The 14,184-nt window shown below is 38.8% G+C and overlaps 1 protein-coding gene across 5 annotated transcripts in view; it reads right to left on the reverse strand.

The window, feature by feature from the left end:
- The window catches only part of asap1b (ArfGAP with SH3 domain, ankyrin repeat and PH domain 1b), a 53,423-nt gene that overhangs the window by 24,051 nt on the left and 15,188 nt on the right, over nucleotides 1-14,184 (reverse strand). For all 5 annotated transcript variants that reach the window (XM_067485707.1, XM_067485710.1, XM_067485706.1 and 2 more), the window contains exons 2-6: nucleotides 8,173-8,245; nucleotides 5,693-5,838; nucleotides 3,435-3,509; nucleotides 2,937-2,986; nucleotides 2,688-2,817 (exon numbers count right to left, since the gene is read on the reverse strand). In XM_067485707.1, coding sequence (XP_067341808.1) covers nucleotides 2,688-2,817; nucleotides 2,937-2,986; nucleotides 3,435-3,509; nucleotides 5,693-5,838; nucleotides 8,173-8,245 — 474 coding nt within the window. The remainder of the gene's footprint in view (nucleotides 1-2,687; nucleotides 2,818-2,936; nucleotides 2,987-3,434; nucleotides 3,510-5,692; nucleotides 5,839-8,172; nucleotides 8,246-14,184) is intronic.

The following is a 14,184-nucleotide window of genomic DNA, read 5'->3' on the forward strand; positions in this document are numbered from 1 at the left end:
ATGTTTGCCATTATTTGGTCTCCTCTTTTTGTCAGCAAAGCACCTTTAAGATTTAGTGCCGGCTCCGAAATATAAATCAATCACAAAAGAGTAAGACTTCAACAAACAATCTTTTCAATTTTATTTTTTTTTAATCAATCATGCATGTTTGGAACATCTGGTTATATCTAAAGGATAGCAACCAAATAAGAAAATAAATAAAGTTCTAATAACATAGCCATTTTAATGCTTTCTGGGCAAATACTTCACACCAAACAGTCATCTAACTACGTAGTGTTTAATAGAGAGTTTTGTTTTGCTGCATGTCTGCAAATATGTCACTTTAGTTCACTTTCACAGGCATCACAGGCAGCTGTTTTTTGTAAAAAAGCTGTAAAATCCACTGCACACTAGAGCGCAAAACAGCAGGAAATCACAGTTAGTGACTAGCTAGCAACTAGCCAAGCTAGCAACGAGCCATATATTTCAGAAGACTAACAAAATAGGTTAAAGAATTGTTACAATATTAGCATCCAGTTCTGATTATTAGTTCTCCTTATGTGCCAAACACCCCAGCAAAGTGGTTTTAAATTAGCAACCAAAAACCTTAGCATGTGGCATTATCATCCTATTAGCAAGTGTCCTCTCATTGTTGGGGTTCAATCCCCATCTCCTCCAGGCCACATATCAAAATGTCTCTGTACAAGACACTGAACCCCAAGTTATTCACAGCCACTTCGAAGTCACTTTGGTTAAAAGCCAAATCATTAAAGTAACATTAAGTGTCGTGTGTCAGTGTTAAATTAGCATGTTAGCATTAGCTCGTAGCCTCAGAAAGTAGTTACCATGTAGTCTCTTTTCTTCCACTGTATTATCATCCATTTGTCCATTTTATCCACACAGCTACAAACACGATGAGACGTTTAGACACAGGTAGACAAATGGGGAAGGAAACCCCTTTGATTCCTTGTGAGAAGAGGCCAGATCCATGTAGCAAGGCAGAAAAGCTGCAGAGGGTTTTGTTGTGAATAATTCCAACAACAGTAAAATCATTATTCCATTCGTCTATTATGTAATTTGAGTAAAAAATCCCAACAGGATAAAACAGAGAACAAGTCGTAGGCGTTACCACCCACCAGTAGAGAGGGTTTTTGGCAAAGCCGTGTGAGCTCTTACAGTTTGTTCTTATTCCCCTGGGAACATAAAGAGCTCACATTTGTTTTACACTTAATTCAAGCTGTCAGATTTCTTTGAGTACAGCCCTTGAGAATTTATATCAAAGATACATGAAACAGTAACACAGCATGCTTAAAAGCAACATTTAGGAAACTAGAGAAACATCCAAAAAAAAAACTTTATTAGTGTTTATAAGATGGTCAAAATCTGACTTTACTGATTATGAGTCAGGGGACTTTCAGTGAGACTTCAGTATTTTCCAAACTGTACTGACTGAGATACAATCATCATCATCATCAACAATCTTAAAATGTATCGTAAATAAAGCAGTGGCAGTGCATACTAAATAATTAATTATAAATAATAATAATTGGGCATTCATACAACTGCTATTTGCCAATAAGAAGGTGAAACAAGATCCAGGCAGACTGGGTAAAAAGACAGATCAAGAAATATCACTGATCACTGTTTTCCTCCTGAGAAACAGGATTTTATAACGTAGACAAAGTTTTCTGGTGAAGATTCTTTTTATCCTCCACCTCAAGAGTCAAACCATAGATTTGTACCAATCACATAAACAAAATTAAATAAACATACAGAAGGTGCTTGGTCAGTGGTAGCTACATAAAAGTGCATTTTATTGAGCATTCGGTCCTTTTGGCGGTATGTCTGGTATTATTACTGTTTTAAATGTTTTTTTCTTAATGGTTTGTTTAAATTAACTTAGTTCCTTACAATGTGTACAATACAAATTTTCAATGTTCAATGTTTGGTCCAACCAACAGTGAAAAACCCAAAGAAATTTAAATGCCCACTTATATAATGCTTTTATGCACTATAAAAGCGCTTATATGCAATATCCATGCAAAGGTGCGCACTTGACTCACCAGGAGCAACTTGGGGTTTAAGGACAAGGACACTTTGACGTGTAGCCTGGGACCAGGGATCAAACCACTGACTTACCAAGTGAGCTGCAGCCGCCAACATTTACTGTAGCTTATTACTTTAGGGGAAAGCACATTTAAGAAGCTAGGATTTAGTGAATTCACCTATACATTTTTCTTTAAACAAAAGCTATTATTTGATTGTTACTGAAGACACATGATTCATACCGTAATGCCTAGGACTACAAGAACACCACAACCCTGTGGTATTTTTAAAGCAGGCAAAACAAAATAATTGAAACCAACAAGCCGCCTGCATTTTTAGACACATAACCAAACACAACATAAATGTGAAAGTATTTATAACCCTGAGTGATTCACAATGACATGGCAGTTATAATGGGACAGCACAAAACACTGTGTGGTAGGAATCTAACTGCTGACCTCCCGTTAAAGGGCATGGTTTGGCGAATTGATGACTGTTCAAGTGCTTCGTAAATATAGTGACTTAATGTAAGAAGGGTAAGAATGTCAGACTTTCCTCTGACATTGCCACATCAGTGTGAATGACAACATTCTTTCAATCACATTAAGATTTGCAATGATCATAAATTATGCTGTAATCACCCTTTCCTTCTAAGCACATACCTCACACATCTGGAGCTGGAAAAGACGACGCTCTTTCTCCATCTCCTCAGCGATTTCAGCCCCGGTGATCTCAGTGCGGATCATCCCATGCTGCTTGGCGTGCTCTCGCTTCTCTTTCTCAATCTTTGTACTGATACAGAAAAACAAACAAATCACTAAACGGATGCAACACGTTTCTATTATATGTGTGTACATTTGTGATTCACAGTATGCAGTATAATAAGAACACTTAATTAATTATCTACTTACAACTTGGCCTCGTAGTCCTTCCATGCTTTGTCAAAGGGCTTCTTTATGTCCTGCAGAAACACGGGTGGAGAAGCATCAGCAAACCACAGAGGTCAATGGAGGGACAGAATCATTTACAGAGTTGGATCACTAACAGAGAACCTCCAAACACCTCACTCCACTCACGATTTACGCCCTGGACAACCAGTAAGTGACCACACCCCTATATGGGCCCCAAACATCAAGGGTTTGCGACCCAGTTACTCAGCACTCGCCGCAGGCACAACACTACGACTGTTTATTTCTGCAAGATTTACAGTGTGATCTTTTAAACAGAGCAGTATTCCCAAGTCCCTCATCTTTCCCCAACCATGTGTTACTCATGTGAACAGACATTTAGAGATAAATAGAGAGATGTGCTGACAACGCATCTCTGTCCTCTGCTTCACAGGTGCGACGTGTCATTAAGGCACACGGAATGGAAAAGGCAGGAAGAGAAACTCTTAAAATAAATCTTACCCCTTTCACGCCTTTTAAATCGCCCTTCAGTAGCGAGTCCAGGGTGAAGATCACATTGTGGCTGAGGCTCTGAAGCTGAAAGAAAGAACAGGGTGTATAATGTGGCTATTTTCAAAAGAAAATAGAGGTAACATGAAATCTGATATAACTTATTCACTTAGGGCATAAAGCTCTACTGTCAGTGACAAAAAAAAAAAAAAACACCACACCAATGAGCCACTTCGTTACACTGGCTACTGCATTTTCTTTAATTCCTGCTACAGTAAAGCCTAACTTTAGCAGTAAATGTGTTTTAATCCATAGCTGAAAATAGTAAAAACACACTACTTTGCTAAAAGCTGCAGTGCCCAGCCATTTTTTTTTAAATAAAACAAACTCTTTTTAAAAGCAGCTTCTTACTGAAACAAGCTGTACACATTAAAATGAAATATTATAATCTTATAAAGTTGTTACAGCAAATACGTTAGCAAACAGTTTACAGATAAAGAAAACACAGAGCTGCTGTTCTGCTCATTGTGTTAATAGAGATTATGATTATTATCAGAGATTAATAACATTAGCAAACAGTGATTATTTCTGGCTGATATAAGCAAGTCTAATATCCACCAACTCATGTGGCTTAGCGTCTTTATACTCCAATATGTTCGCTGGCTAAATGCTAATATCTGTCTTCCGCTGTTGCAGAGCACGTTACAAACATTATGTTTATTACAGCCACTGATGATGCTGGACTAACAAAAAGTAAAAGTGGATAGATGGGAAACAAAAACAGAATGAACAGAAAAGACACTAAAAATGCAAAATAATGATCTCTGTAGGTACAGGTAAGGCAAACTGCAGAGTTAGGTGTTTATTCTTTGTGAGTTAGTCACTATAAGCTACCCCTTTCATATTATATGTAGTATTCTGATTCATTACAAAAATATCAATTTAGCAGCTTTAACTTGTCACATATATCTTGTGGATGAATGGGCATAGGAAGGGAAAAAAGAACACGTAGCTGGTTTTGTTTTTTTTATGGTATTTGCTGACATTAAGTAAAATATAGGATAACACTAGAAATATCCTTTAGCCTACAGTGCAATTCATCACAACATGTTGGCCACTGCTGACTGAAGAAATAAGCACAAGTGCAAAATTTTCTATTGACGAACTAGCAAAAGCTTGAAGTTGCCAACAGCTCAGGTTGCCACAGCTACACTCAGCAGGTCTAACCATTAAGATCAGCAAGGTCATTTACAATGGTACTAAGCATTTAAGTCCCTGTTGTTGTTAGCCAAGTCCACACAGACACACACCAGCGGTCAAGGAAGTAAACAACACTTAATGCTTGCTAATGTGCTTCTTAAGTGCCTGTCTTGCATATGGCCAACATCACAATCAATCTTTCACTGGCCGGCTGCCGGTGCTCTCCAACAGCCCATGCTGGAATTCTCAGACAGGAAACAAACACTGATAAAGATGCAGACAAGCTGACAGCAACCTGGTAAAATTTGTTAATAAAGGCCAATAACACATGTTGGACATCTAGGACAAGCACTGTTCATCAATAATCATTTCTAGTGCATACACATACCAGCAGCCCTCAAGGCAAAGTTATTGAAGTCTAACAAAGAACTCAATAAAGTAGAAAGCCAAGAGTCAAAGAGAAAAATGAAGAGTCGCAAGGGTGAAACAAAATGCAGGTAGTACACGCAGGTGGGTGCTCAAAGGAGATTTCTGAATGGACACAGACACACACACAGCACACCCACCCCCCAACCCCAAGCACACACAAACATACAGAGTGGTTCCTGGCGCTGCCAAGTATATTTATGGAGTCTAATCTTGCTGTCAGCCACACAGGAAGAGGGGGAGTAAGAGGGGATTGGCTCCTCTTCCAACAACAATCACTCACAGAAGATTCAAACAAAACACATTACTCAACAGAAACGTGAGGGGAAATTGACAGAAGTAGATACAAGTCTCAGCTAGAAAAAAAAGACGCCTCCAGGGTAAATATATACGTACACTACTGCCCAAATGTGATTATTGTGAGTTTTTTTACTTCTGTACAATTACAGAGACTGATGGACATTAATAATGCTAATTTTAAAACCAAATCCTCACCCACTAACAAGTGTAGAGAAGAAAAATAGCTCTCTTTGGTTAATTTCCCTCTATTGTAGTCAGGTTAGCAAAATCCACACAGGCATGAGGACTCTGAGAGACAGATTCTCCTAATCACTTTAATAAGAGTGTTGGTATACTAGACTCACCAGGTTCTTAAGTAGGGCAGACAGCTCCTTAGTGAGGGAGGAGAACTTGACGAAGGCCGTTCCCAGGTCAGGGTTATCCCGGCTAATGAAATTGCTGCCAAACTTGTCCAGAGCTTGAGCATAGTTTTCTTCATTTTGGACGTGATCTGAGTTAAAAACATGAAACGAAAAAAAGTTTGATTATTTAATCTTCCCTGAACTCTGGTTTATCATTTGTATGAAATGCATAAATGCATTGATAGAGTGACTTTCAGGTGTTTTGGTGTTTAGGGACATACTTATCTATAAATATAAGCACAGTAATATCCATGAAGAGATGGATATGAGATGGAGATGGCTCTCTAGATGCTAAAACTGGATTTTAAACTTATGTACATTTTTGGTACTAACTGAAATGTATCTGCATTTTAACCATTTCTAAGAACTTCTAAGAACTAAGAAGAACTGTGGAAAGAAAGCACCTTGTCTTTGCAATAAGTTTGACCCTACAGTACCTTTGTTGTGCCTCTCAAGAGTATAAAAGAGCAGAGTTGCACTGTGCAATCCATCACCATGGCTCAAATTCAGAAAGCCGCACTGATGGGAACTGACAGAGTGATACTGAACAAAGCAAGCAGAACAAAACATGTTTCCGCTAGAAAGCGCTGTGTTGGACCCAAACTTCTGGAGCCTGTGCATGCTAATCAGGCTGAAGCTGAAAGCAACAAAAATGAAGAAGCAAGTATTTATTTAAACTAATTTTAAAAATGTATAATAGCCTGTACAAAATTACAATGCAAATTTATTATTTTATAAATGACAATATTTAAAGTAATCAAATCTTTTATCGCATTATAGGATTTTGGTATCATAACATCCCTAAAATAAAAATAATAATAACATTTGAGAGCTTCATCTTTTTCGTTTCCTTAAATGAAAAGTTTTTTGTACAAAAAGTACAAAAAAGTATTGCTCTGGTAAAGGTGTGTTTCAAAGTCTGACACAACTGCTCATACTAATTCAGGAAACTGAATGACTATATGACAGACAGTGCAGCCCGCACCCCACCTTTTAGCTCCAGTCACTGCAACCGTTAAATAAAAGGAGGTATACAGCACTTGATGGATGGATGGATGACACTAAAGTTGAACTGTTGGGGAGAACACACAGCATTACATTTAGTGTAAAATAGGCCCTGCTTACCAACATAACAATGCGATCCCAAAGGCAATGTGATGTGAAGGGAATGTTACAATTTGGACCAGGCCCAGAGGCATGGCTGCCTCAAATATTGTGACCAATTAATTCTAAAGAGTTCACATATTTTCTCTTGATGCCTTATAGTAAATGCCAGTGTAACAAGATGTATGGTAGTCCAAGTCTGTGAAAATCTGCAGGAGCTGTCAGTGAACCTTCAGCATCCAGCTGCTGCTGTCACTAAGTCAGAAATGGTGAGGAGCTGGAGAAGGAGAGAAATTTAGACTGCTGCCAAACCTAGAGAAGAGTCCTGAGAGGAAAGTCAGCTGAGAAAAACACTTCGAGAGTTCATTTCTGCAGCAGCAGGTTTTATTGTTTTTTTACAAAGGAAATAAAAAGAGCAAACTCAGTTACCACTGAGGACAATGAATAATTGTCTCTGTATTGTGTTTTTTTTTTTGGCAAGATAAGGGGAAGTTCAAAGAAAAAAATTGTTAAAAATGGTAGAGAGGTGTTTGGAACAGTTTAAATTTATGCTAAAATTCCCCACCAATTCAAACCCCATTTTTCATATTGCTTATTGCCTTTCTGTACATTTACCTGTAAACACATACACCAGTTGCTCCTACATTGTATTTTGACAAAGTTGATGCATAAGAACAGTTTTTGTTCCTAAATACTGGGGATCTTATTCTACAAACAACAGTCTCCCAATAAACTAGAATTGAAGTCTAACAACTAATTATAATAACTGAATAAACACAATTTTAAATCCTTTTTTTTAATCTGGTTTTGTGTGTGTGTGTGTGTGTGTGTGTGTGTGTGTGTGTGTGTGTTTGAACTCCTGGCTACAGCCCTGAATCTTACTTTTAATTTAGTTTGCATATAAAAATCCATAAACATTCATTCTTTTATTGAAACAGTGAGTTTTTTGCCCTAAAATGTCACAATGAGAACAAGGTAAACTGTATTTTCTGTGGAGAACAAAACCCTTTTTGTGGAACAAACATCTGAAACTGTCAATTTACAGGGAGTAGGCCGTATTCAGTGGAAAATTACTGAGTATCCATGCCACAGCAACGAGCAAAACAAACTCAGGTGTTGGTTTCTGGGACAGCCTGGATACACGCACAAAACACCATCTGTCCCACAAAAGGCAACATTCCTTAAAAAAAAAACCTTGTTTTCATTAAAGACATTTAAGAAGTCCTGGGCCTTCCTGTGTGGAAAGGGTTGTGAAAACGTACCCAACGATTAGTGATAGCAGATTTAGGTTTGATAAATTTAGAAACAGGCAGTCTCACCTTGTCCTGAACTGTAGATGGCCTTCACTGATTTCTTCACTTTCTGCAGGGAGGTTCGATCCTGGTCCAACACCTGAGAAAAGAAGAGCAGAGGGGGGCTTTTTAAAACAGCTGAAGTGATTTCCCCTTTTAAATAAGCTACTTTGGGTTGTTGTTTTAATTGTATAGCAGAAGAATTTAGGACACAACTATCTGTTCAGTGATTCAAAGCATGCATAATCCATAAAGACATAGATGGAGTGCTCGCAGTATATTGCTTGACCTGAATGTGGCATAAATCATTATTTCAACACTGGAAACTGTTGGACCCAGGTCGTATTTTCTTTAAAAGGCAAAATAAATAGGTAGTATATCAATTTTTATCACCGTTGGGCTATTTATTATCATATTCATTCATAATGAAACAAAAACACAGCTTTTGACCTGTTGTTACTGTGGTTATCTATCTCACTTACTTGCAATTTCAGAGATTAATGCTCAGAGTTAAGCAACGAAAGCACCAGGGAGTTAGAATAATGACCAATATAAACAGACAAACACAGACCACGATAGTAGTTGTAGCGGTTACTCATTTGATGATTAAGCTTGTCTATATTTAAGGAAATGTCTGAACTGATTTAGATATGAGCCAAAATCAACTTCTTAACAAAAAGTCACTGCCTGCCAGTGACAATAACGACTACAGGTGAAGCACTGAAACACAGCTTATTAATCACATTTATCTGTTAGAAATTACTGAGCAAATATTACCTATTGTAAACCAGTGGACAAGCCTGCTGGATGCCTCTGTGACCTGATTACAGCTAAATGCAAGTAAAGTATTTTAGAGAGTTTTACTTATGTGCTAAAGTTAGTTTAATATCATATTTCACCAATCAGAGAAATTTCTACAATTTATGCTTCATTAGTAAGCTTTGCAGCATTCTCATTAATTGGAGTTTACTAATCATTAACACCTGAAGGGTTTGTGTAGAACATGGCAGAGTGTAGCAGACAGCAGAAAAGCAGAGTGGAGGAGGGAGAGAGGGGCTGGGTCGAGCAGAATGGATCATTTCAAGTCATATGATAACACTAGCTTAAGTTGCATATCATAGCTTTAAATCCAGATCGTGAGATCATTTTATTACAGTACATGGTACCTTGGAATTAGCTGAGACTAAATAACCAACCGCTTGTAAAGTAAAGCCAACTAGAATCTGCAACAAACACTCTGTTGTACACTATGATAAAATAATCAGAAAAGGCAAAAGAGACTAATCTCAGGAAACCTTTGTTTTTCTTGACTGGTTCATATCTAATTTTGGAAATTCAATTTAAAGCCAAGGAATGTGACTGATACAAGTCTTGAAGCAAACTCTGTCTAGAAATCACACTGCAACACCCAGTAAAAACAGTCAACGCTGATGGATGGGTTTGTCCTTTGTATCTGTTCAAATCAATCTCTGATGTATTCCAACACAGCACCTTTACTTTAATTATTATATTTCTAGCAGTTTAATATGGTATTTCTCTGATCACTTTCTCTTATCCAGTGTAATAAAATGAAATACGGATGTTTATTTTTTGAGAAAACATTAATATTTAGTGCTAATAGGACCTCCTGGTCTGTTTTATTCTTTTAAGTGCAAGAATGAGGTCAAGCATTTATTCCTGCACTGAGCTAAACAACCTGGAGACATTTCTGAGCACACAGCACAGCAGCAAGATAATATCATCTGTTTTATTAAATCCCTCCATTGCCTGCATAACATCCATTTTCATATCATTTACTGTAGGAAAGTATAGTTAACTGGGAGACTCATTACACTTAGGAAAAAGTGGACATAAGCAACACAAATACACACCTGTATTGTACTTTTGATGGTTTTCACAATGATTTACTCTGATTTCATTTCCATTTTAATTTTCATTCTAACCACAGGGAACAGAACTATAACTCTGCCGTGGTGGCTCATGATAGATGAAAAACTCCAGCAGCAAATATCATAAACATCAAGGTCAGCTGGTTAAGAGCAGAGGCAAACACACAACAGTTGCCTCTTTAAATTTCACAATGTAATTAAGCTGCTCTTGGCCTCTCCTGGACAGTTTTACATGGCTCTTCCTCTTTATGGCAGCAGATTGCTACCACAGGGTCCTGTCTGCCAGAACCGAGTCCTTTGATCCCCCAACACATGGGCATACAAAACCTCCCCACACAGTCTCATTACCTGTGTCGGTTCAAAGTACAGCCGCCCAAAACGAAAACCTAATAGTAACATTATCCTGGCCAATACTGTCTTTCTATGTGGTGTCTCAACAATTAGTATAATAAAACTCCTCCAACAGAATTCAATCATACAGTTTCTCCAGCACTATAAGCAGGAAACAATTAAGGCCAGGAGCACTTATTTTTCAATAAATGTATCCTTCTTATGGAATAAATTCTGCACTGCTGCTGTCAAAGTCCTCCTGCGTCTGTTGCAACAGTTTTGTGCTCATAAGTATAAAAACTCAGATGAATACTCCAGAGGGTCCTTGTAGGCCCTGATCTCTGTTATCATGAGTGAGTGTCTCACTACGGAGAATTCTCCCTTAGTGTTGTCCTCAGAAGTCGAAGTCATTAGTCCAGCTGGCAGTCATCGGCTTTTTTTGAAGAAAAAAAAAAGAGTTGATGCACTGAAAGTGTTTTCTTTCAAATTTCTTTCCCTGAATTATTCAAAAAGTGAGTCTGTCTTAGATATGGCTGAGTTACAGCACTTTTGCTCACGAGTGGTAAATAAGACACTAACAAAGAGTAGCTTAAAACACTGAAACTAGCTTATTAGTCATTTCCAATCTTTTGTGAAGTGGAGGCCTCAGGTGACAAAGTTCTTTTTAATACAACTGTAGACTGTCGTGGCTTAGTTTGGGGCTGCGGCTCAGATAAAGCCTGACATACGAAGGAGTGGTCATGACCTCTGGGTATCTGCGAAGTTTCTCATTGTAGTTGAGAGTCAAATTGAAAATGAATCTGATATTCTTCTACAAGTTGAAAGAGTGTAATGTTCTCACAAGTGACTTTAGGCAGGCATGTTCTGTTATACCACTAGAAATAATATTTGATCTCCAGCTGACACATTTACTAACAAAATGTTTCCCATCACGTAGCCCCTTCGCAACGCAACAAGCCTAACTTTGTCACTCAGCTCCAGCCTGCAAAGAGAATCTGTGATTGTTCAGAGGCTGTGTGCTGATTAAGATGAAGAGCACAACAGAGGCTGAGCAGAAACATTGACCTTTGTGGTTCTCATGTTGAGAGCAGCTGGCACCACCACCAGAGGGTCACACATAATCCAATCTGTCTGTGCTCCTAATTAAATATTCAACCATAATGTGAACGAGCTTTGGCAGATTTTTTTCTTAGCTGTTCTTTTTAGATTTTAATTTTATTAGATCTTTACATTGTAAATTTAATTAAAACTTATTTGGTAATTGCTTTGGGCAGCACACAATCATTTAAAATCCAACTACATTATTACAGAGAATAAACAATGAATATCTTTTCTTTGTTTACTCACTGTTTCCATGGTAAATGTGACTGATGTAACTGAGAGTGATGGTTTGTTAAAGCTGTTTTCTCTCAGCTTTTCAGGGAGAAAAAAAAAATCAATGAAAGACTGCTTGGCACACAGAGTTTGCAAACCCTTGACAACAAGCAAGAATGCATCTGAAATCTGTTCTCCAAAAAGCCGACAACTATTGAATATAGTCAAAAGATTGATTTTTATCTGCCAGCAACCAATGGCAAGCTCTCACTCAACCCAGGGGGATTAGCAAGTGCGACAATGCCAAAACATCTGCGTTCACTCGTCTTTCCAAACCGAACAGCAAGTGATGCATGTGAGTGATTCATTTAGTGTAGCTGACAAAAATTAGCAAGGAATAAGGTATATTTCACTGCCATGTGCTGCTCCACTGAGAAACATCTATCCTGAAGGACCATTTGTGCTGTGAAAGTCAACATGTTGGTGTCTGAAGGCTTTTAAGTGGATGTCTTTTAGAGATGGAGCCGAAAAAGGTCAACAGCCAACTTCACTGAGAAAAAGGTGATGGCTGTGCATGTTGCCACAGTTTGAACAGATTTTATTATCTGCATGAGCACCAAGAACAGAAAACCCTTTCTTTAAAATAATCACAAGGACGAATACATTTTAGGTTTTTCATCCCATTCTGACAATGAAAGCAAAAAAATACCAGCCTATTTCTGATACTTGAGAACGTTTAATGCTGGATTGGCATGCCTGTGACACACCAGCATGAAAAACTCCTGGCAGACACAAAAACCACTTTGTCGACAACAAATACAACAATAAAACTATGTCGAAGTGCAAAAGGTGAAATGAATGGAAAAACACACTGAGGCAGGAGGGCAACATCATTTTCAGACCTGTCACAATGTTCCAGCAATAGGAAAGATGAGAAATATAAATTACGCTTCTCCAGTCTCAATATTTTCTGCTTTTCTCTTGCAAAAATAGAATTTAAAAGACCCAAGATCCCCCAAACTGGGAGCTGTCTGACCAGTGGGGTTAATAGTGCTGACTTCCTGGTTCCCAAACAACCACAACCCTGTGAAGGGGGATGTTGGTGGCTGAAGTGACTGAGCATGAGTGACTCGGGCCTGTCTCAGCTTCACACTTCCTGCCCAAGGCCTTATCCTTGCTTAGCAGCCCTGTCGTTTCCCCTGCAGCCGTCCTTTGACAGGAAGCAGGAAGCATCCAGGCTTGACAGTGTCCTGTCCTGGCTCGGCAGCACTCGGTCTAATGACACCAACTGCTCTCCGCTGACAGCTGGAGAATAAATGGCTGTCTGGGTGAGTGGTTTCTGGATCTGCTGATCCACTCTTGAGATTCCTACTGTGTCACTTTCATGGCATGTTAAGTTGTCTTTCTCATTCCCTCCCTCAAATCATCCTTCCCCAGCTCCTCTTCTCCTGCAACCCGACTTTGCACTGGCAGTTACCAAGGAGACTGTGTGGTCGTCTCTCATGTTGGTTCAACATATTTCATCATAGAGATTGCGGAAAGCTGCTCTGACTAACAGACCTGCTCCCTGTTTGTCAGCAACTCTCTCCGACTCAACAGGAAAGGGTACAATTTTCTAAGGACTTCCCCAGAACAGAGAAAACATCTGCAGTGGCTCTTTTAGAGGCAAAGTGATTGACCAGATAATCGTCGTTTTATTTCTGCTTCTTTGTGCATAAATGCATTCTCATTTCCTTACTTTCCCCTAATTACACAATGGCTACCTTAAAAATGGAAAAAAAAGTGCTGTTGTTCTGTCAGAATGAAAAGGCTGTAGAAAATCTGTCTATCATTTCGTTTTGTCTGTCCGTCTCTCTGTTGAGTCTATGTGGCATGACTCATGCAGGAAGGGTGGGGAGCATTTTCATTGGCAGGAAACAAATGCACATCCCTTTTTCTGGGACCGCAGCCGGAGAGGCCTCAGCTCTCCAAGTGGAATGGGAAAAATGAGTGGATGTAACATTTCCAGAAACAGCTGAGGTCAGATAGCCTACTTCTCTCTCAATCTCTCTCACACACACACACATACACACACACACAATGTATGTATGCTGATCAATCTGACATGGATGGCATCTAAAACGAGGGCTAGCTCAGACTGTATCTTTTTCAGAAGTTTTTAAGCTCATTGTGATCCCAAATATCAATCAATATGAAATAACATTTTGCTGAATGGACTGTGCTAAATTAGCTGACATCATCTTGGTAGGATCAATAGCTGTCTGTCAAGAGCAACAATTTGGGCACTTGATGATATTCTTGCAGTTTAAAACTCACTTGAGTCCTTCCAGCTACTCTTGTGAAACCAGCACTGCAACCTTCAAAGGTTAAACTAGCTGTCATTGGGCAAGAGCCTGGCTGCACGCTAGACAGGTCGCCAGTCTATCTCAGGGCCAGCACACAGACAGACAACCATTCACACCTACACTATTTAGAGTCGCCAATTAAACTAAGATGCATGTCTTTG

Source organism: Channa argus, chromosome 19 (genome assembly GCF_033026475.1).
Source record: "Channa argus isolate prfri chromosome 19, Channa argus male v1.0, whole genome shotgun sequence".
In the NCBI taxonomy this organism is placed as follows: domain Eukaryota; kingdom Metazoa; phylum Chordata; class Actinopteri; order Anabantiformes; family Channidae; genus Channa; species Channa argus.